The sequence below is a fragment of the Microcaecilia unicolor genome, chromosome 2 (genome assembly GCF_901765095.1).
Source record: "Microcaecilia unicolor chromosome 2, aMicUni1.1, whole genome shotgun sequence".
In the NCBI taxonomy this organism is placed as follows: domain Eukaryota; kingdom Metazoa; phylum Chordata; class Amphibia; order Gymnophiona; family Siphonopidae; genus Microcaecilia; species Microcaecilia unicolor.
Genome location: NC_044032.1, coordinates 152,094,558 through 152,118,752, shown reverse-complemented (window position 1 = coordinate 152,118,752; position 24,195 = coordinate 152,094,558). Strand labels below are relative to the sequence as shown.

Below are 24,195 nucleotides of genomic sequence, written 5' to 3'. Positions count from 1 at the left end.
TCCCCGCTCTGCTGGCCTTCATGACCTCTCCCTGTTGTTCGGCTCTGAAGTGCAAAGTTGTTACCCTTCAGCAACTCTGACCTATAAATGCATTCACTCTGCAGCTCCTCAGTACCTCTCCACTCTCATCTCTCCCTACATTTCTCCCAGGGAACTCAGTTCACTGGGTAAATCTCTCTTTTATCCAGGAATTTAAGATCCCTGGAGCCGGGTATGGTAAACATTATGAAAAAAGTGGTTAATTTGCCTATTACATATAATCTTATTTGCCCTTGGGTCCCTCAAGCTAGGTACAAAACGGGGACCCGAGTGTGTGCGAACCAAATAGGCCAAACAAGTACCCATACGATTCTCATAATGGAAGAAATTATGGCGACCACAGCTCATTGTATTAATGGTATGCTGATGAATCAAGGCATTTAATTGGGTCTGAATTTGCCCCTATTGCTCTCTATTCTCTGCAGTCAAATCCTACGCTAAAGTGCGCTGTGCGTGTCGTAGTTGTTGCAACTGTAAAATCTGGTGATTTAAGTGCTTTTGTTGAGAAGCTGTGTAAGAAATAATATTGCCTCGTATAACTGCTTAGCCCGTCTCCTAGAAAAGACTGTGGGTATCACAATGGCCTACATTATTCTCACAGTATTCCTCCCATTTTTTGAGGATATGAGCCTGAAAATCCATGTCCCCAGTCAAATGGATTGGCATACTCCACAGCGATCGAGGCTCTTGGCATGGCAAATTTAATTCCACGTGTACCAGCTCATGGTCTGAGATCCTCATTGATACACTATAAGCCCTTTGTACCTGTGAGAATAATCTAACCTACTTTCAGATAGATGTGCCCTAGAGATGTGCGTGAATCCAGCCTCCCTGGAATGGAGAGTTCGCCAGACATCCTAGAGATCTAAACTAGACAAAGAAGGTCGTCCCCCTCCCCTATCAAACTGTCGTAGCTCGAGGTTTGGAGATGGTCTTCCTGTCATGCAGTGGATCAGCAACTGCATTAAAATCCCCTATGATAATAGTACTACAGGGTAGTCCCAAAAGTAGCATAAGCAAGTTAGGAAAGAAAGATTTATCAGGTAAAGTTGGGGTATACATGGATACCAACAAATAAAGCTTAACTACAAAGAACAATGGAGGACCACCTACATGCCCTGTGCATCATTATAGCAATGGTGCTCCATGAACGGGACAGCTCTGTTAATCAGGATCGCCACCCCCGCCTGATGGGACATGGGGGCCGATGATGAATAGCAATGTCCTACCCATTCCCTCTTTAACTTCTGATTCTCCTGTGGGGTCAAATGGGTCTCCTGCAAGAGAGCTACCCCTGCATGGCCATGAGAAGCTTTTTCCTCTTGACTATGGAATTTATCCCACAGACATTCCACATTGAAAGATTAAAGGCCATTGGGTCAGAGTGTGAGCAGCGAAGTCACCCAGGAAACAGTCTCTCCATGCTTCTCCATGAGAGCCCAGCTCAGAGATATACCACTTACACACTCAAGGAAGTTCAACCTCTTTGTCAAAACCAAACATGATGCACATATTAGTCATCTCACCCATCCCTTAAAAACAACCCTCTCCCCTCCCCCCCCAACAAGAACCATAATCAAAAGTTGGGTGTCATGTTCCCCATAGATTGCTGAATGTAAATAACTCATCCCACAAAGATAATGTGAAAATAGAAACACGACAGCAGAGGCAGAAGTCATGTAGCCGTTCGCATGGCATCTCGCAACTCAGAGGGTTTGATGCTTCAGTGGGTTGCTTCTCATTGTTACTTGACTCCAGCTAGTGATAGATGCATGTGGTGGCAAAGCAGACTGCATGGCAGGTACAGATTGTGTCCACAAACCCACTTTCTTCAAACATTCTTGTGCTTCCTGTAAAGTTTTAACTTTATAAGCTTTTCCTTGTATCAAAATAAGTCCAAATGGAAAAATCCATCGATAGCAGATGTGCTCTTGCTGCAGAATTTGAGTGATAAGGCGTAACTCCTGTCTCTTTTGCAATGTAAGCGCTGAGAGATCTTGAAATAGTGTTATATCTGCATCATGGTAAGAGATCTTCATTTTTCGCACTAAAGTAAATATCTTGTCTTTGAGTGGAAAGGAGTGGAAACATGCATTGATGTCCCTTGGTTTATTGTTTACTGGTGCCCCAAACGCACTGCGTGCCCGTTCGATTTCAGTGTCCTCCGCTTTGGAAATGCTGTTCTCTGGAAGTTCTGGCGAGGTCAGTAAAATCTGGTAACATATGGCCTGCACTATGGTGGTACAGTCTTCACCTCCAGAAGATTCCAGAAATGTATGTTGGCGCTTCTCGTCTGGTTTTCAAGATCATCTGTTTTATCTGTGAGCTGAGTGATGTGCTCCGTGGTCTTATCCAGCTGAGTATCTACTATATTCAGGTGTCCCACATGGTCGCCTAGTTGGTCTGCCTCCTCCAAGCATGTCCCCAAATCCTCGAGGCCTCCGCACAGATATTACATGAGTATTTTCAACTCACCCAGGCACGTTGCTACATCAGACTGTATTTCTAATTTTAATTCATGTAAAAGCTGCTGCAGATCATGTTTTGTTAATGGAAGCTGTGAACCTCCCTCCTCACTCATTGATTCCGCCAGGGAGGGCAACCGATCAGCATCCTCTGCATGTGGTGTGAAACGATTTAGTTCCATCAACAGGCTGCTCTGTTCTTCGCAAGGTTGGGCAGTGAAATATTGTTTAATTTTGCTAGGCTGATGGTGCTCCATCCCCAATTCCAAAGTACCAGATCAAGATGGGGATCAATTTCCGCAATGCCAAGAGGGGGTGGGCTGTGTGGAACTGTCTAATGGTACAGATAAAAGGGGAAAGCACACAGAGCTTTGGGTTTAAGCCGCCATCTCCCTGATGACGTCACTGGAAGTCCTTGTACTTCAATTTTGAAGGTTTATTCTAAACACAGTGTTTTCTTGACACTGTACATCCTAGCACAGACTCCTGAGGCAGACACTAGGTGCCGAAACACGGCTCTGTGTCACGTCATTAAGGTGTACTTGTTGGAATAAAAACTGTGTGAAGAACTTTTGACACCCTCGAGTTATTTGAAGTGCAACCCTATTTTTCTAGACTGTTTCTTGAGCCAGGGGGTGCTTTGGCTCAGGGTGCTTTGATTAGGAGTCCCTGGATCAGAGCGCTTCTGAAGTTACAGTGGAGCTACAGTTAACTTAGAAGTTTACTTTTGGTTTAATAGATTTGTTTTATTTCTTGTGTAGTACTTTTTCTTCTATTTTAGGGCAGACTGCTTTATACATATCATTATATTATTTCACTATTAAAGTAAAGTGAAAATTCATGAATGCAAAATCAAACTGAGTTGATTCTTCCCTTAGTAAGGACATTGAGAGGACAAAAGACGGTATAGTAAGAACTTAATAAACATAAACATAGGGCAACTAAGAGGAGTAGCCTAGTGGTTAGTGCAGCAGACTTTGATCCTGGGGAACTGGATTTGATTCCTTCTGCAGCTTCTTGTGACTCTGGGCAAGTCACCTAACCCTCCATTGCTCCAGGTACAAAACCTCGATAAGGGCCATTGTTTCGCAAACCCGCTGCTTCAGAGCTCTGTTTCCACCTCCTGAAGCAACAGGTTCACTAATCAAGTGGCCCTTGACAAGTTTTTGGACAGCTGGAATTTGTTCATGTTCTGCAGCACTTGGAGAGTTTCTTTATGCACTGGAACAATATCATTTGAGGATCTGGTATTGGGAAAGAATACCTCTTCAGTCAAGCTAAGCATTTGTGGGACTTTATTTTGATATAAATCATGAACTACCAGTGGAGTGTGTTGGAACTTTGAGGATTTGATGTGGATATTTTTGTTTTTTCATGACTAAAACAGACTGTGTGGGTTTTGGCTATTTCTCTGTTTTTTTGTATTTTTTTCAGTTAGCAACTTTTTTCTCCGTTTCTGGAGGTTTCTTTTTGTTCTCTTTTTTCTGGAGATAGATAATTTAGTGGGGCCAACGATAATATCTGGAAACCCCTTTGGGGTTAGACTGACACGTTTGGTCAGACCATTGCTCTTTTGAGTTTTGTAGCCTCATTTGTTTAAATTGTGAGATGTTTCATGCTCTTTTTGGGATATTTTGAAAGGTTTCTACCCCTTATGTATTTATCCTTTTGAAAACTGCCATGGTATAAGTACCCACAGACTTTTGCACTTGCATTTTCTACAGATATGTTTCCTATGGAAAATACTGCATGTGGATTTGAAAATGCAATCTTAAGAACATAAAACATGTTATTCTGGGACTGACCAAAGCAGTGGCGTAGCCACAGGTGGGCCTGGGTGGGCCAGGGCCCACCCACTTAGGGCTCAGGCCCACCCAACAGTAGTACACGTTTAGCGGTAGCTGGTGGGGATCCCAAGCTCTGCCAGCTGAAGACATCCCCATGATAGTAATTAAAACACTGCTCTCCACGATACTGGCACCTGTGCATGCTCAGTTTTCAGCGCATGCCTACTGCAGACTGCCAAGGTGGAAAGAAGCGCTTTCCCGCCAGCTCAGATATTTTTCTGGTGGGGGTTGGGAAGAACACTTGGTGCCCACCCATTTCTTGCCTAGGCCCACCCAAAATCTGTTGTCTGGCTACGCCCCTGGACCAAAGGTCTATCAAGCCCAGCATCCTGTTTCCAGTAGTGACCTGGCAAGGTCCTAGAACAGTAAAATAGATTTTATGCTGCTTATCCTACAAAAAAAGCAGTGAATTTTCCCAAGTCCATCTTAATAATGGCTTATGGACTTTTCTTTTAGGAATGCGGCCAAACCTTTTTTTAAACCCTGCAAAGCTAACTGCATTATCTGACAACAAATTCCAGAGTTTAATTACTCGTTGAGTTAAGAAATATTTTCTCTGATTCATTTTATATTTTCTACTTAGTAGCTTCATTGCATTCCCCCTAGTCCTAGTATTTTAGGAAAGAGTAAACAAGCGATTCACATCTACCTGTTCCACTCTACTTAGTATTTTATATACCTCTTCTCCAAGTTGAAGAGCCCTAGCTGCTTTAGCCTTTCCTCATAGGGAAGTTGTCCCATCCCTTTTATCATTTTCTTTCCCCTTCTCTGATCTTTTTCTAATTCCGCTATATCTTTTTTGAGATGCAGTGACCAGAATTGCACTCAGTATTCGAGGTATGGTCGCACCTTGGAGCAATATAAAGGCATTATAACATTCTCAGTTTTGTTTTCCATTCCATTCCTAATAATTCCTAACATGCTAGTTGTTTTCTTAGCCGCCACTGCACGCTGAGCAGAGGGTGGCCTAGGAGTGGCCTAGTGGTTAGGGTGGTGGACTTTGGTCCTGGGGAACTGAGGAACTGAGTTCGATTCCCGGCACAGGGAGCTCCTTGTGACTCTGGGCAAGTCACTTAACCCTCCATTGCCCGCCGCATAGAACCTGCCATGAGTGGGAAAGCGCGGGATACAAATGTAACAAAAATATAATAAAAAATATCAATGCTGACACCTAGATCCTTTTCCTGGGCAGTGACTTCTAACGTGGAACCTTGCATCACGTAGCTATGGTTTGGGTTCCTCTTTCCCACATGCATCACTTTGCACTTGCTCCCAGTCAAGGAGTGGCGTTGGTATTTCTTATACCTTACTGTATCGGCGTCTGCTTCAGCGTCCTCAGATTGAGCTTTATCTCATTTCATTTTCATGTTATTTCTGGACACCGTGTTTCATTTTTAAGACCCCTGATGCAGGCATTTTTGCCAAAACACGGACCGTGTCGGGTCTGTTGAATAAAAATTGAGTGGACGCTGCTTTTCTTGAAGGCTCCTTGTGCTTTGTTTTTGTTTTTGTGCTCTTATATGAGTGTACTGTGGTTTCCCTCTCTGTTGTTTTGGCTTTCATGCTTCAACATTTTCTGTATGTTTGGATACATTGATGACTATCAGATAGGCCTGGAAGCCTATGATGGTAACCTTTATCTATAATCTATTTTTATGAAGCTATTCCACCTTCAGCATCTGTAAAATGGCTGCCGAAATACTGCGAGCTGCCACAAGAGGTCATGGCAGCCATTATACAGAGGCGCCTCAAGGGGGCTGTGCTCCTGCCCCCAGTGACCCTGTTGGACCACCAGGGATGTAGGTAAGCCTGGGGGGGGGGGGGGGCAGAGGGCAGGGGTGAGAGTTCTTAATGCAAGCTGGGGGGAGGGAAAGAGGGGACATTGGCGTGATGGGGGGGGGGGGGGGGGGGAAGACAAAGCTTGTTTTTATTTATTTTTAATTAAAAAGAAAAGAAAAGTTATCCTATTGGCCAGGCCTGCATAACCTCTGGTAGCCTGCCTGCCCCAAATTATCTCCAATATTCAGTGTTGGTGCCCGGACATGACCCGGCACTGAATATCGGTGGAAAATTTAGCCGGCGACAATCAGACTGCAGCCGGCTGAATATTTGGGTTGGGGGGGGGGGGGGGGGGTCAGTGTTATATGTTGTATTGGCTATATGTATTTCCTTGTGATTAGTTTTTTTTTTTTTAATTCTTCCTATTTAGTGGTTTGGGAACCTAGTTACCATGGAGTGGTGGAATGACATTTGGCTAAATGAAGGATTTGCAAAGTTTATGGAGTATGTTTCTGTAAACATCACCTTCCCAGATCTGCATGTTGTAAGTATTATCAGGTTGTTTTGTTATTAAGTTTTAAGGGGATAATTCTATAAGATTCTATAAAGTGGGTGCTAACATTTTTGAGCCGATTATGTGTGTAAATGATTACACATGTATATGTAATAATTTTAAATACCAAAACTCCATCTAAGCGCAATTCTGTAAATGCACGCATATCTTACATAGTGTATAGTTTACAGGTCGGCATGCAGATGGCGGAACTCATGCTTGTGTGTGTAACTCATAAAACACTAATTTATATAGTGTGACAGGGACAGAGGAGGCCATCCCAGGTCTTTCCCTGCCAACAAGGCTTACCCTAAGAAGCAGTCTTCCAGGTCAGCATGTCCTCCTCCCAAAACACAGATGCCTTCTGTGGGGGGAGGGGAGAGTCTCAGTTCCATCTAAAGGAATGGAGAAAACATTAACAGGACAATCTGTCTCTGGGGGGAGGGAGAAGAGTAGTGAGCTTCCTTGGCAACACTGTTAGAGGACTGAATATTGCTCCTAACCTGATAACTTCTGGCTCTGCCTTTGCTTTGCCCACCCCACCCATAGGGCAATTCTGTAATCTGGAGATGTCTGCATTTACGTGCCCCTTGCACACATAAATGTATAGAATACTAGCACTTATGCACTAAAGTGTACAACTACCTGACAAGTGCCAGCAGGATGCCTAAGTGCTATTTTGTAATGGTGCCTGTAAGTCGCATTGCACAAAATGCAAGGGTTTGTATACATGGATGGGTTCTCCCACTTAAGCATATAGGAGGAGATTCTATATATGGTGCCTAAAAAATTGGCACTGAAATCAGTGCCGACTAAGTGAATTTTAAAATTGGCGCCTAGATTTAGGCACCAATAATAGAATACGCTTAGTTGAAATCTCAGCGCCTAAAACGGAAGTGCATCCATTTACACCGTTGAAAATGTGGCGTAAATCCTGGCGTGCAGATTTAGGCACAGTGTGCCATATTCTATAACTACGAGCGTAAATTTCGGAACACCCAAAAAACCGCCCATTTCCCCACCCATAACCACGCCCATTTTTGCGCACATTAGAAGTTCGGCACACTTTGTTACAGAATACACTTAGCGAGTTGTGCATGTAAATTCTAATCAGTGGCAATTAGTGCTCGTTATTGCTTGTTAAGAGCTGTCATCAACGCTGATTAACTTGTTAAGCCAATTAAGTTGCGTGCGTTGTTATAGAATCCGCACTGATTTAGGTGTGGATCTCTAGGCACACTATACAGAATCCGGGGGATAACCTACAGAATACTTTAAGTTACATTCATCCTTGCTGCATTTATACCAGGTCAGTGGCTGGTGTAACCAGGGGCATAGCCAGACTTCGACGGGAGGGGAGTCCAGAGCCCGAGGTGAGGGGGCACATTTTAGCCCCCCCTGGCGCCGCCGACCTCCCCCCGCCTGCAGCTAACTTCCCCCCCCCCCCCCCGCCGCCGCTGCAACCCTCTCGACCCCCCTTCCCGCTGCCAACCCTTTTCCGCCCCTTACCTTTGCTGGCGGGGGACCCCAACCCCCGCCAGCCGAAGTCCTCTTCTCGACCACGCAGCGTTGCCGAATGATCTGAGTTTGAATCTGTTTCTGTGCGTGCGTCTGATGTACGCATGCACAGAAACTTGATCAGATCATTCAGTAAGCAATGCTGCGCAGCCAAGAAGAGGACTTCGGCTGGCGGGGGTTGGGGTTCCCCACCAGCAAAGGTATGCGACGGCGGCGGGTTGGCAGTGGGAAGGGGAGGGTCGAGAGGGTCGTAGTAGCATATTCTAAAATTGGCACCTAGATTTAGGCGCTGATTATAGAATATGCTTGGTTGATATTTCAGCACTGATATCTGTGTGTATTCATTTACGCCAACAAAAACCTGGTGTAAATCTCAACACGTAGATTTAGGCGCACTGGACCATACTGTATAACTAGGTGCTTAAATTTTGGAACGCTCATAAAACGCCCATTTCCCCGTCCATAACCATGCCTCTTTTTGCCTCCACATGTTAGCAGTTTGGCACACATCATTACAGAATACACTTCGCGAGTTGTGCACCTAAATTCTGATCAGTGCCAGTTAGTGCTCATTATTGCTTATTACGTGCTGTTATCAGTGCTGATTAGCTTGTTAAGCCAGTTAAGTTACGTGTGGTGTTATAGAATCCATGCCGATTTTGGCGCCTAAATCTAAGCACACTATATAGAATCTGGGGGATAGTACCCTTGAATATCCCCTATAGCAGGTGCTCATAACTAGATAATTGCTGCTGAATATTGATCTGAAAAATTAAGAATAATATTAATGCTTCTATGGAGGCATTTTGTCTTTTATATTAGTAGCATTATCATTAGTGGATGGAGTATTTCTCTCTGACAGTTACTGGAGAGGAGTAGAAATCATTGTGTTTTCATAGCTGTTGTAACCCTGTTTTCTAGTTATTAATAATAGAATTTTTCTTGATGGAAAGTTACGGTAAGATAGGGTATCTGTTTTCTTATTTTCAGTTACTTATCAGTTATTTGGAGTGTAGTGTAGGAGTAGTCTAATGGTTAGTACAGTGGTCTTTGATTCTGGTGACCCGAGTTCAGTTCCCACTTATAACCTTGGGCAAGTCACCTAACCCTCTATTACCTCAGGTGTAAAACTTAGATTGTGAGCCCTCTAGGGACAGAGAATGTACCTGCATATAATGTGTAAAGTGCTGCGTATGTCTAGTAGTGCTATAGAAATGCTTAATAGTAGTGGTAGTTAATATTTTCTATCTAAACACATGTATTGGAAAAGAAGTTCTCTTTTTTGTCTTTTCAGGAAGACTATTTTTTAGACAAGTGTTTTGATGCCATGGAGGTGGATGCATTAAATTCCTCACATCCTATATCCACTCCTGTTGAGAATCCAGCTCAAATCATGGAAATGTTTGATGAAGTGTCCTATGAAAAGGTAAGGTGGCGATTGTTCACAGTTGGTATTGTACAGAATTGAATTACTGAGTTTGTAAATGTTGTGCTGATGGCAAATTCTTTGAAATGATGTTTCTCTGAGGACAAGCACAATAAAAAAAAAAGTCATCTGATTTATGTGATGTTTTCTGAAAGATCCTGTATAGATAAACCTCTGCAGCTGAGACAGTTTTCTAGAAGCCTTGGAGAATCACCACCACATAGGCACCTGACTTTCTGCCTTGCATCATTGCACATGACCTCCTCAGGGTTTATCGGTGGCGCCAATAACATATACCTGCTCTCCTTTTTCTCTGATAATTTCTTCTGTTAGGATGTATTTATTTGACATGAGGCTCTCTTTTTTTTTTCCTTCTAGTATCCTTAGCTGGGTTTTTTGGCTGACATTTTAAGAATTATTTGTTTTTATGCATTCACCCTTTTTGGGTGCTTGGTGACACAGCTGTGCATAATTTTTCAAAATTGAATCATTTGACTTCTTAGTGGCTGTCTTTTTTGGTATAGTGTTCCATAAAAAGCAGGGGCGTATCTGGAATCCGGCGGTAGGGGGGGCCACAGCCAGAGAGGGGGGGCACATTTTTGCCTCCCTCCCCCCCCCCCCGCCGCCGCCTCTCTCCACCCCCTCCCCGCCGTCAACCCTCCCCCGCTGCTTACTTTTGCTGGCGCCGAGGTCCGACCCGCAATCTCCGTTTTTCGTCTTCCTCCGTGGCCATGCTTCCAGGAAGTAACGCTGCAGTGCTGATTCGTTGAATCCAGTTCGACGTCTGACGTCAGACGCCGAACTGGATTCAACGAATCAGCACTGCAGCATTACTTCCTGGAAGCATGGCCACGGAGGAAGACGAAAAACGGAGATTGCGGGTCGGACCTCGGCGCCAGCAAAAGTAAGCAGCGGGGGAGGGTTGACGGCGGGGAGGGGGGCCAGGGCGAAATCTGCGGGGGCCCAGGCCCCTGTGGCCCCACGCAGATACGCCCCTGATAAAAAGTAACCCAGCAGTTTAAAAAAATTTGAACTCTGCAGCAAGACTGTATCAAAACTGGTGCTTGCAGTGTTTTGGGTTCAATCTCAAATCCTCTGTGCCATTTATGTTCACAGATGATAGAGAAAGAGATTTGTGGCTGTGAATGGCAAAGTGAAAACATTTTTGGTTCTTCCATTACATAGCTTCCCACTATTCCAGAACCTGTGGGATAGTTGTGTCCATCAACCAGCAGGTGGAGATAGAGAACTGAAAACTGAACTGAGATATATCTCTCTTGGCATCCAGTCCAGCAACTCAGTATTTTCTATCTCCAACAGGAGGATGGACACACTTTTTAGCCTGTGGTTCTGAGTACTTTGCTCCTGATCCAGTTGGTCAGCTGGTCCTCAGTTGAGCTTTGCTGGTGGCTTAAGTCTGCAGAGTCATATCTGGAGGTCTTCAGATCCCTCTCTGCCCCGTTAATTTACTTCTTCTCTCCCTTCACTTCTCTCCCATTTCCTGTGGAGCTCTCCTTTTCCAGCACAACAGCTTAAAAATGAAATAAAGAAGAAAAGAAAGTAGAAGGAAATTGCTGGAAATGGAGGGGAGGGGAGGAGGATTGCTGGCTATGGATGGAGGAGGGAAGGGCAGAGAGGGGACAAGGATGGACATGGGGGCCCAGGGAGAGGACAATTTGCTGGAAATGGAGGGGAGGGGAGAGAGGAGGATTGCTGGCTGTGGATGGAGGAGGGAAGGGCAGAGAGGGACAAGGATGGACATGGGGGCCCAGGGAGAGGACAAATTGCTGGAAATGGAGGGGAGGGGAGAGAGGAGGATTGCTGGCTATGGATGGCGGAGGGAAGGGCAGAGAGGGTCAAGGATGGACGTGGATGGGAGGACAGGACCCAGGGAGAGAGAAGAAATTGCTGGAAATGGATATAGAGCAAGAAATGAAGAAGAAAGGAGGAAAGTAAAGAAATAAATGGAAAGGAAGCCCTGGAAATGGAGTTAAGAGGACAGATAGCAGCAGACTCAGATACTGGGCCAGCATGATCGGAAAAAGAAAGTCACCAGACAACAAAGGTAGAAAAAAATCATTTTATTTTCATTTTAGCGTTTGGAATATGTCCACTTTGAGAATTTACATCTGCTATCTTATTTTGCAATGTATAGCAATTTGTTTCTAAGAATATTGCTGACAATTCCTGTCAGTGTGGCAAGTGGTGAGCGATCATTTTCACCGGGGGGGGGGGGGGGGGGGGCGCCAACTGATAGTCTGCAGGGGGGCGCCAGAGACCCTAGGCACGGCCCTGGTCAGGGACGCCCTTCTTTTTTCCATTATCGGCCGAAGATGCCCATGTGTTAAGCACACCCCAGTCCTGCCTTCTCTATGCTTCCGACACGCTCTCGTGAACTTTGGTCGTCCCCGCGACGGAAAGCAGTTGAGGACGCCCAAAATTGGCTTTCAATTATGCTGATTTGGGTGACCCTATGAGAAGGACGCCCATCTTCCGATTTGTGTTGAAAGATGGGTGCCCTTCTCTTTCGAAAATAAGCCTGCTAGTCAGCATCCCTACCACCAAAGCATTCCAAAGAACATATAGCTTTTTCTTTTGCAGAAAGAAAACATTTTTTTCACGAATCTAGGCAGACCCCTACGTGAGAAACTACACTGGCTCCCACTCAAGGAACGAATCACCTTTAAAGTATGCACGCTAGTTCACAAAATCATTCACGGTGAAGCCCCTGCATACATGTCTGACTTAATAGACCTGCCACCTAGAAACGCCAAAAGATCATCTCAAACCTCCACTTCCCTAAGTGCAAAGGCATAAAGTACAAAGTACTACATGCATCTACCTTCTCCTACATGAGTACGCAACTTTGGAATACACTACCACGCAACCTGAGAACGATTTACGAATTAACCGACTTCCGCAAACGATTGAAGACCTATCTCTTTGAAAAAACTTACTGCAAGGATCAAAACACATGAATTCCATGCACACTAATAGAAATGCATCAATACACTCTCTTCTGATTTCTCTTCCCCCGTATTCTCCCCACAATCACAATCTACCTACAGATAAATTGCTATACCCTTGCGCTCTCTTGCTATTATATGTTCACCCTATCATTCCCCCAATGTCACATCCCATAGTTTCTATGCCCCAAAGATGAATTTACTGAATTTGTCTCCCATAACTCTTCATAATGTAACCCATAATCGCAATGTAACAAACTGTACTTCCATCATTCACAATGTATTGTAAGCCATACTGAGCCCGCAAATAGGTGGGAAAATGTGGGATACAAATGTAACAAATAAATAAATATACCCATAACTTATGTATTACTTTATGTTTACAGTGTGTTGTGAACCATACTAGGAGCTTTAGGAGGTAATGACTATTAATGAAAAGATTTTTACTTTTTTTGAGGATTTAGCCCCATTTCCATTAACATTAAACTGTGCAAATTGCTGGGAGCTGTGTGTTCGTCCATACCTTAAGGATCACTTTTTCTAATTATTCCAGCTTTTCGTGTAAGTAAACGGCCTCACCAGCTCTGCAATGTAAAGACCTCAAATTGATCTAAAAGGAAACCTGCCACTGAAAAAGGGATAGAAGATCCCAGCAAATGTTCCAAATAACAAACTACCACATTCCAAAAATATTTTACTTTGGGGCATGCCCAAAACGCATGAAAAAAAGAATTATCCTCACAATTACATTTTTGACACAACGGGGTATCTGTTTTCCCCATCTTAAAAACTTGTGTCTGGGTACATAAGTACATAAGCACTGCCACGCTGGGAAAAGACCAAAGGTCCATCAAGCTCAGCACTCCGTCTCCAACAGCGGCCAATCCAAGCCCCAAGAATCTGGCAAAACCCCAAAATTTAATAACGATCAATGGACTTTTCCTTCAGGAATCTGTCCAGACCCCCTTTAAACTCAGCAAGGCCAGCTGCCATCACTACCTTCTCCGGCAATGAGTTCCAGAATCTAACCACGCGCTGAGTAAAGAAAAACTTTCTCCAATTTGTTTTAAACCTACCTCATTCTAATTTCATCTTGTGTCCCCTGGTTCTATCATATAACATATAAACGGCGAGTGACCGTACTCACTCGCAAATGCGCAGTAGAGACTTCCCTCTCTGCCCCGCCCCCGCTTCAATACGTGATGATGGGGGCGGGACAGAGAGGGAAGTCTCTACTGGCATGCTGCAGACGTCGGAACCGCTCCCCCTCCCCCCCTCCCCCGGAGTCGCTGCCGCCCCTCCATCTGGCCCGAGCACTGTGAACGTACATCACCACGCAGCAGCAGGCACATCAGCAAAGCTGCCATCGGGCTTCCTTCTCTGCCTTTGTCCCGCCCTCACCGACATTACGTCACACGAGGGCGAGACACAGGCAGAGAAGGAAGCCCGCCCCGATGGCAGCTTTGCTGATGTGCCTGCTGCTGCGTGCTGATGTAAGTTTACAGTGCTGCTCGGGCCGGGTGGAGGGGCAGCAGCGGCGGCGACTCCGGGGGGGGGGATCTCGGAAACCCCCCCATTCCAAAAGTAGCCCGTTTTTACGGGCTCAACGGCTAGTTATTGTTAGAAAGCGTAAACAAACGCTTCATATCTGTCCGCTCTACCCCACTCATTATTTTGTAGACCTCTATCATATCACCCCTCAGCCGCCTTTTCTCCAGGCTAAAGAGTCCTAGCCTTCTTAACCTCTCCTCATAAGGTAGTCGTCCCATCCCTTTTTGTCATTTTTGTCGTCCTTCTCTGCACCTTCTCCAATTCCTTTATATCTTTTTTGAGATGAGGAGTCCAGAACTGAACACAATACTCCAGGTGCGGTTGCACCATGGAGCGATTTAACTGCATTATAACATCCACATTTTTGTTTTCCATCCCTTTTCTAATAATACTCAACGTTCTGTTTGCCTTCTTAGCCGCCACAGCACATTGAGCGGAAGATTTCAACGGCCTGTTGAAAGATCTGGAACTAAAACTCGTAATTCTGAACTTACCACCATTCCTGGAATTTGTGATGTTAAATCAATAATATCTGTGGAAGTTGGTGACTTGCCTAAATTCACCTAGACTTTAGAGCCTTTACATCTTTCATTGGGGTAATATCAAGTAAGACCCAATGGAGTTCAGAAACTGATAGACTATCTCCTCTAGTTCTTGCCAAAAAATTGCAAAAGCAGTTATGTTGAGTAGTGTCTCTGAATTTAGGGTACAGATGTAATGGCTTAATTGCCTATAAGTAAAAATATCACCAAGCTGGGTAAGTGTTCCTTCATCTATGTCTACTAATTTTAACATCCTACCATCATAGAAACATAGAAACGTGACAGCAGATAAAGGCCAAATGGCCCATCCGGTCTGCCCATCCTCCATCCTTTTCCTAAGGGATCCCATGTGCCTGTCCCATGCTTTCTTAAATTCTGACAGTCATCGTCTCCACGACGTCCACGACCTCCAGCGGGAGGCCTATTCATGCTTCTACCACCCTTTATTTATTTTTTGTCTATTAGATTGTAAGCTCTTTGAGCAGGGACTGTCTTTCTTCTATGTTTGTGCAGCGCTGCGTATGCCTTGTAGTGCTATAGAAATGCTAAATAGTAGTAGTAGTAGTACTTTCCCTGAATGAATACTTTCATAGATTCGTCCTAAGCCTATTCCCTCTTAGCTTCATTGTATGCCTCCTCATTCCAGAGTTTTCCTTCATTTGAAAAAGGCTCACTTCTTGTACATTAATGCCCCTGAGATATTTAAACATCTATTATATCTCCTCTGTCCCTCCTCTCTTCCAGCGTATACATGTTGAGGTTCATAAGCCTGTCCCTATATGTTTTATGTCCAAGACCACTTACCAGTTTCATAGCCGCCCTTTGGACCGACGCCTTCCTGTTTATATCCTTCTGTAGGTTCAGTCTCCAGAATTGCACACAGTACTCTAAATGGGGCCTTACCAGAGACTTATACAAGGGCACTATCACCTCTTTGTTCCTGCTGCTCATCCCTGTGTTATGCACTCAAACATCCTTCTGGCTATGACTGTCGCTTTTTCTACCTGTTTGGAAACTTTAAGGTCATCAGACACAATAACCCCCAAGTCCGGCTGTTCCTTTGTACACAGAAGCACTTCACCGATACTGTACCATTCCCTCGGATTCTTGTGACCCAAGTGCATGACCCTGCATTTTTTAGTATTAAATCTTAGTTGCCAAATATTGGACCATTCCTCAAGCTTCGCTATGTCCTTCCTCATGTCATCCACACCTTCCGGGGTGTCCACCCTGTTGCAGAGTTTGATATCATCTGCAAAGAGACAAACTTAAGTAACATAGGGGCTCTTTTACCAAGCTGAGGGAAAAAGGGCCCTGCACTGTCAGCGGGGGCCATTTTGCCCGCAAGCCAGGGCCCTTTTTACCACAATGGGTAAAAAGACCCCAGGCACACTTCGCTTCTTTGAATTTAATCCAGTAATCTAAAGTGTTGCAGAATAGGGGCACACCTTTTGTAGGGATTGATTTTATCATGTGGATTGGAGTTAGACATCCAACTTTGGATCATATACTGTATTGAAGTCTCCTCCCAAGATTATATTTAAGCCTGGCCTCAAGAGCAGAACCTCCACCAGCTTCTGAAATTTTTTTTTTAATCATATACGTTTGGCAGATATACATTGCACATATCTCCTATATCTGATCCTTGAATAGATTTATGTATTTGTAAATTTAAACCCTTTTGAAAGAGAACAAACACTCCTGCTTTGCATTGTATTGCAGGGGCCCCTGGCCCTACCACATCTCCCACCCACCATTTTTGAAATGTTTTGTGTTCCTCTGAGGATAAATGTGTTTCTTGTAATAAGACAATGTCTGCTTTATGTCTGTTTAAGGCTTGTAATATTTTCTGCCTCTTATTAGGGGAAGACATTCCTCCCACATTCCAAGAAATAATTTTAAAAGACTGCAAATGTCCATATAATTGCTATTGAGTTCCAGCAACGTAAACGTTCAAACAATAAAGAGGAAAGAACCATCCTAGCCAGTGATCTCCCCTCCATATACTTAAAGTGCCATGAAATCACAGCAAAGACTTGGTTAACATTTGTCTGCTAAGAAAAAGGTATTAGTAAAAATAGATAAGAACTTATAAAAAAAATAAATAAAAAAACTATATCAAAATACCCCCTCCCCAGTCTCACACCATCCTGTGTCCTCCCTCCCCTTTCCTGCTCCTCCTCCCCCACTTTGGTATTGAATTAAACAAAAGCAGTTTATCATGTCACCCAAGATCCTTATGTAATTCTGAATGACTATTTTACTATGTATTTCCACTACTCATGTATTGTAAGCCACACTGAGCCTGCAAAGGTGGGAAAATGTGGGATACAAATGCAATAACATAAACTTTAATTTGTTGCATCACAGGCAACCAATGCAAGTTTTTCAAAAGGGGGTCACATACTCAAAAGAAGACCATACAGTAATCTGACCACAGAATTCTGCACGACTTGCAATGCTTGTAAACAAGAGACTGGTAAACCCAAATAAACAATATTGCAGTAGTCCGGGTTACTCAGAATCAAGGTTTGCAACACTTCTGAAAATTGATATGAGGCAACAAGGAGCACATTTTACCCAACAAGCAAAACTTAAAATATGAGTTCTTAATTACTTGCTGAATCTAAGGCCTAAAAGTTAGAGTCCAAAAAATACCCAGATTGTGAACTTTACTTGAAATTTTAATATAGTGCCTGAAAGCAAGATGTCTGCTGGGCACATTGGAGTGGGATCAGATACAATCAACAAAACCTCTGTTCTAGAAATGACAGTAAGTTTGTCAAGTCTGTCCTCCAGAATCTCTTTGAGATTTAGAATCTAGCGCCATCCCACCTAGGGCCTTCTTTTTGTTGAAAACAGCCTGTAGCTAGGGAGTTCCAATTCTGAGGACTTGCTCTGCTGATTGTCTTTGGAGAAAAGGAAGTTACTTATCTGTAGCACGTGTTCTCTATGGACTGCAGGATACAACTCTAGATATAGTATGTCACACCCTCATAAAATCAGATATTTCAATGACCAAAGAGGTCCTGTACAATTGCATGAGGTGGGAAGTCAGGTGCATGAACGATGGTGCCTCTCAAAAGTTTCTAGAACGTTTTCTAAGCTGGAGAGGCTTATCTATGCAAGCTCCATCCCATGACAGATAAGTAACTTGGTTTTCTAGGACATTGTGAAGCTGGGAAAATATTAATGGGGACATGATAGGCTGAGAAAGCATCGAGAGGTAAAACTTGATGGATAACATTTGCAGCCGAAGGAAATAGATACAGTACAGGTAGTGGAGTATGAAATTTTGAGAACACCTGGATCGTGACGTGTGAAATACAGGTGAAAAAAAATCTTTTTCATTTAAAGGTGTAGGTATGTCCATTAGAAGGGTGTCTTACTCTGATCAAGATGTCTTGAATTGATGTTGGTAGACCCATGATGGAAACTAACCTCTATTCAGTTTCCCTGATTATGATTTGAGGTTTGGATGAAGAAAAGACCCCTTGTTCTGTGTTATCTAAGATGGAATGATTTGAAGTCTGCATGGAGGAAGAACTGGACTTTTATGCTTGGTCTCTTAAAATTTGTCCTGGAGTTTTCCCATGAGAGGAATGGTTGGATAAACATAGAGGAGTGACCAAATCCAGCCTGTGGCCAGTTCATCTCTTGCCATCTGATCCAGGGATAGGAACATCGAATAATAGAGAAACAAGTTTAATTGGGGAATGCCCCAGGCCTCCCAAAATATCCTGTAAGCTTTGATAGTACAGAGACCACTCATTGCATTGCTAAGCTATTGAAGGTTGATAGTATCTGTTTTCCATTATGGTGGTACAATTCAGAGTTTTTGAGTAACAGGTTTATGTGTAGACCATCCAGTGCTTAAAGTCCTACTGTGTAATTTTATGTAATTGTCTTTTCAGGGCTCTTGCCTTCTTAATATGCTAAGAGATTATCTAGGAGCAGATGCATTTAAGGCTGGCATTGTGCAGTATCTGCAGAGGTATAGGTATCAGAATACAAAGAATGAAGATCTGTGGAACAGCATGACAAGTGTAAGTAAGTTTTATCTTCCTCCTGTAAGCAAAATATTTCTGCAGCTAGTACCTTGTGAGCAAATGATTTCTGGCACTGCTAATTGACCTTCAGTAGAATTGTTTATTCAGAATTCTGTAAATTATAGCCTCGTTATAAACCTTTTTGTTTTTTTCACAGATTTGTCCTGGAGATGGGACACAGCAAGAAATTGATGGGTTTTGTTCAAAGAAGAAGCAAAACTCTGTAAGTGCAATGTGCTTACTTGCAAACCATTGTTTTTGTAAATATATTTTCTTTATTTCATTTTTATATTTTTGATTAGCAATATAACTTTATTTTTCAAAACTTTATTGTAATTCATGTGTACACATTACAGTATATATTAATTACAATATACCAGATTAACAGTATTAAAAAAACCTCTCGGCAAAACAGCTAAACAGAAAATGTAGAATATAGGGGGAAAAAAACAAATAAGGTTTTCAATTTTAGAGCATAAAGGTCCATGTTCAAAAACCTGTGGGTAAGATAGCCAGATATCTTTATCTGGATGTTCAATGGAATTTATCTGGATAAACGTGCTACTGAATATGTAGATAAAATTATGTGAATAAAGTTATGCAGATAACTTTAGCCTGACTTATCTACATAAATTAGCTATATAGCTCACAGTTTGGTGCTATCCAGCAAAGTGTTGTTCTGATATCATCACATCTCCAGCTCTGCCTCTTTTTTTGAGTGGAGGAGTGGCCTAGTGGTTAGGGTGGTGGACTTTGGTCCTGAGGAACTGAGTTCAATTCCCACTTCAGGCACAGGCAGCTCCTTGTGACTCTGGGCAAGTCACCTAACCCTCCATTGCCCCATGTAAGCCGCATTGAGCCTGCCATGAGTGGGAAAGCGTGGGGTACAAATGTAACAAAAAAAAAAAAATAAATATAAAAAAGAATATTTTTTTGTCTGGACAAAGGGAATATTTTTAAGCGGACTGTTTTGTATGGGTTAAAGCTAATTCTTGAATCAAAAAGAAGGAAAGGAGTGAATCAAATCAAACTATACATAAAAACCCCACCAAAATTGAGGGTCCCTTTTACTAAGCTGTGGTAAAAGGGGGCCTGCACTAGTGTCAGCTCGTGTTTTTGACATACGCTGAAGCTCCCTTTTACCACAGAGGGTAAAAGGCTGTCCATTTTTGAAGAAAAGAAATGGCCATTTCGGTGGGGAGCCCTTACTTCCACCGATTGAGATGGTGGTAGGGGCTCCTTCGCTAACCTGGAGGTAATCGGGCAGCATGCGGTGCTGCCCGATTACCACCGCTTAAGTTCTGGCGCTACAAAAATCTAAAAAATTCCTGTAGCGCCGAAAATGGTGTGCGCTGGGGGTGGGAACTACCGCCAGACTCTTGCGGTAGCCCGACGATAGTTCTGGATTGACGTGCGGCAAACCTGTTGCGCCAGACCTTTAGTAAAAGAGGCACTGAGTGACTGAACAAATAACTGTAGTAAACAATAGTAGGAGGATCACCACCATAAAGGACTCCAAGGTATAAGGTCACCAAACATATAAAGAGGAATCCGATAAAATTTATATGGAAATATGATGTTTAATTTTAACCAAATATTTCTAAAAATCAAGGAAAAGACCTCAAAATGCCCGACCGCTTACTTTCAGTTTTCGGCGGCTTTAACTGAGGGCGTGGTGTTCATCACTGGCCATAAAAACCTTGCTTGGAACAATTGTTTTAACTTTTAATTTATTTCCAAAAAGATTTTAGCAATTTTGCTGTTTGTTTTACAAAAAACATCTTTTTTTTTTTTTTTTACTTGTTTTTGTCCTCTGTTTTGTCTTCGTGCTGCTGGTGACATTCAAATACAGTACAATGTTTGCACTCTTTTTGATCATGGACAGGACTAAGCAGAAGACATGTGGAAGTGTCAAAGTTTTGGATCTTTTACTTTTCAGATGGTCCAAATCCTGATTTGAGTGTATGTTTACTAAGGTGCGTTAGCGTTTCTTACGCACCTTTAAATTTAAGGTGTGTTAAACGCTAACGCACCTATACATTTCTATGGGCATGTTAGCGTATAACACTCATAAACCATTTACGCGAGTTAAAAATGCTAACGCACCCATAGTGCACCTTAGTAAACGTAGGCATTGAATTAATAATCTTCTACTTTTTTTTAATTTTCTGAAACAAAACAAAAACAAAACAATGAAGAAAAAAGAAGAAACTGATGAAAACAAGTATTGACAAAAACTGTTCAGGAGAATTTTATGGGAGAACTTTGTTTCACATCTGTTTGGTAGGGTGGGAAAAATAAAACCAAGGAGCTGAGGTGACCACTGCATGTTAGAAGGGCTGTGCCTGCTCAGAACTTTTCAGTTATGAGCTCTTTAAGATCAATTCTGTCCCCACCCCATTAACTGATTTCATCCACTCGTGTGCCTGACTCGGTTCTTCTTTTTAATGGAAAAAGTACCTGAGAGGAGTATTTTCCTGCTTAATTCAAGCTACTTTATCTGGGAAATTATGTGCAAATTCTTCACATCTCTGGGTAGAGAACAGTATCATACAAGTGTGCTTAGGAATTTTAAGAAAGGCCATTCACTATCTTAAATAATTCCTTCTTAGAATTTGCTGCCTTACGAATCTTAGAGAAAGAATGGTCACGTTCCTACTGTTTGATCAAGAATAATGGTAGTAGTAGCTGTAGCATGCATAACATAGACAGCTGGCTGTTCCCCTCATCAACCTTAGAATATAAAAATACACTCCACAACTTCATGGAGCAGTAAGGCTGCAGACCTGTATTGCTTACAGCAGGAACTCATTTGCTTTGCAGCTGTATTCAAAAGGAAAGCACCAATGTTGGAGTATGATAGAAAGCTCTCTCTGAAGATGCGTTTTTCTTTCACTAATATTTTTATTTCTTTTGAAAAAAAGCACTGGACCAAGAAAGATTTTGTTGATGTGAAAACATTGATGAACACCTGGACCCTGCAAAAGGGTTTTCCTCTCATAACTGTGACAAGGAAAGGAAGACAGATCTACCTGGAACAAGTACACTATTTGAAGGGTTCTGATCCTTCTGAAACAACCAGGTAATTGACATTGTGTAAGAAAAAATGTTGATTCTCTTTGTAGTGTGATACAGTGAGCAGCTGTGGTGCTGCTTCATATGTTATTGATTCTGTGAAACAGATGGAGGGTAATTATATGAGAGGGCACCTATTTGGAGTTTATTCTACAAAGAAAGGTAGATGCCTACTTTTCTTTATAGAAAACGAATGTACCGTGGTAGTATATACTCAGGTATGTTTATGTTCTATATTTACTTAAAATTTGATGGATTGCCAAATTTGAGAATACCAATTCAAGACAATTTACAGATAAAATTAATAAAAGTATAAACAGAAAATTAACTCCAGTAATAATATAGGACAGAATGCAAATACCTGGCATGCTCAGTCCCAGAGAGATGTGTCTCCTGCAAAAAGGTAACATCCGCCTTGATTCGTTGCAGGTATTTCAGAATTTTGGAACGTTTCATCGGGGAATTTATACCTCACACGTTCCACGTTACTATTTTTACCATTTCAAGGAGGGTGTTGGCTTCCAATCCACCACCAGAATTCACTATCCTCAAGGGGGAGCCACCCCAGCCCATGGCCTCCCCTTTGCATCCGGTCAAGCCCGCTTAGCGGAGCCCCATCAGTGTAAATGTGTACATCCCCTCTATCCCCATCCCTACCCACTAGCTCAATCATACCTAAGATCCTCCTCCCTTCCAGAACTACCTCCCCCCTTTTTCTCTTCCATTCCTACCCAATCCTTCGAGATTCATTTTTAATATATGTAAGCATAGAGAAACAAAATAAATACCCCATGTATTGAATATTTTGAATGTGATTTCTCAGTATGAACCTGTCAAGTTGCAATAAATTATGTACAAACATGTAGATTGTCATCCTTTGTAAAGAGGTGTCACGTTCATTTTGTGGGAAAATACCTTATTGATGATACAGTGTATATTTCTGTTACAGCTACATTTGGCATGTTCCATTAACATTTGTTACCAGCAAATCTGATGTCATTCTGAGGTTTTTGTTGAAAACTAAAAAAGGTATATGTTGTTTGGATTATTTTTCCTATTGTATCTTTATATTGTGTATTCTGCATTTTTAACGGCAGACAATAAAACTTTTACTATTCCCAAAGATCTGAAACACCTGAATTTGGATTGATGATAAGGCCGTGGGACCATGTAGTATCTCACACCAGACTTACTTATGCAGTGGGCCATTACAAAAAAATGTAGCAGTTGAGGGGATAATCTTTTATGTAGAATGTTTTTCATGCTCATGTAGCTCTTATAAAATTTTTTAGCGGTTATATACATGTATAAAGTTGGCATACAGACACATGGGGGTAATGAAACAAATGGACAACAATTAAACAAATTACAAATATGTACCTATTTGAAAAAGGCAATACATAAATGTGCCTTAAAAAAAAAAGAGGCTTCTAAAATTTTCTCCAGTAGCACCCAAATGTTCTTGTATACAATTTTTAACCTGCTCTGGGTCAGGTGCAGCTATGTGCACATACTGTATAGTAGTAAATACATATTTTATAAAGTACATGCATTTTCAATTCATGGCTCCCTGAACCTTATTGAAGGTCATGAGGTTGTAGCTGCCACGTTGTGGAAGGAGTGGGTGTTGTTAGTACACTATACCTGGATTGCTGGCTGATTTGAGTTAGGAACTACTTCCTGGATAATGGAGCTCCTAGAACTCTTGAACTGAGTAATCAATTTCACCAAAAGCAAACTGGTACCCACACAGTCCTTGGAGTACCCAGGGACACGTTTCAGCACCACTGTGAGGAAGGCAGTTTTTGAGAAATGCCCAATTACCAAAGCTCCAGTTTTAGCTTCAGGCACCTCTGTGCAGTCAGGCCCCAAGGGCTTGGAACTGTCTTCAGATATTGGGATCTATAGTGGTCACTCTAGATCTGGTTTGCTGGGTAAAGGCTCATATGTTTCCATTGCAAAGTTCTCTCCTGTCCAGGTGGTCTCCCCAGACTGAGTTACTAAAAACAACTACTCATGCAGCCAGGAATCAAGTTCCCCATCTATTAGTGACTGTAGTCAGAGAATCTTGAGAAGGGGGTGCGTCTGGAGGTTCCAAGTAGATGACAGTTACAACAAATGAAAGCTTAATGGGATGGGGAGCCTAGGATCTCTGGGACAAGTCTGATGTTAGGTGGTTGATCAATTGCTTAGAGATATGGGTATTTGGCACTCTGATTTTGGACAAGCCAGTAAAGATCTTGTCTGACAGTGGTTGCTTATATGAACAGTCAATGGGACATTGGGAACCGTAGGTTGCCATGAAGATCAGTGACTCACGTGGGTATAGAATTGCAGGTAAACTTCTTTTAACTGTCACCTACTGGACCAGGAGAGTAGGGGTTG

The 24,195-nt window shown here is 42.6% G+C and overlaps 1 protein-coding gene across 1 annotated transcript in view; it reads left to right on the top strand.

Moving 5' to 3' along the window:
- ERAP1 (endoplasmic reticulum aminopeptidase 1) overlaps nt 1–24,195 on the top strand; it is a 152,406-nt gene that overhangs the window by 77,679 nt on the left and 50,532 nt on the right. Inside the window, 6 exon segments of the mRNA XM_030193409.1 lie at nt 6,561–6,674; nt 9,496–9,627; nt 18,601–18,732; nt 18,893–18,958; nt 21,660–21,817; nt 22,760–22,839. Of these exon segments, the coding sequence (XP_030049269.1) occupies nt 6,561–6,674; nt 9,496–9,627; nt 18,601–18,732; nt 18,893–18,958; nt 21,660–21,817; nt 22,760–22,839 (682 nt within the window).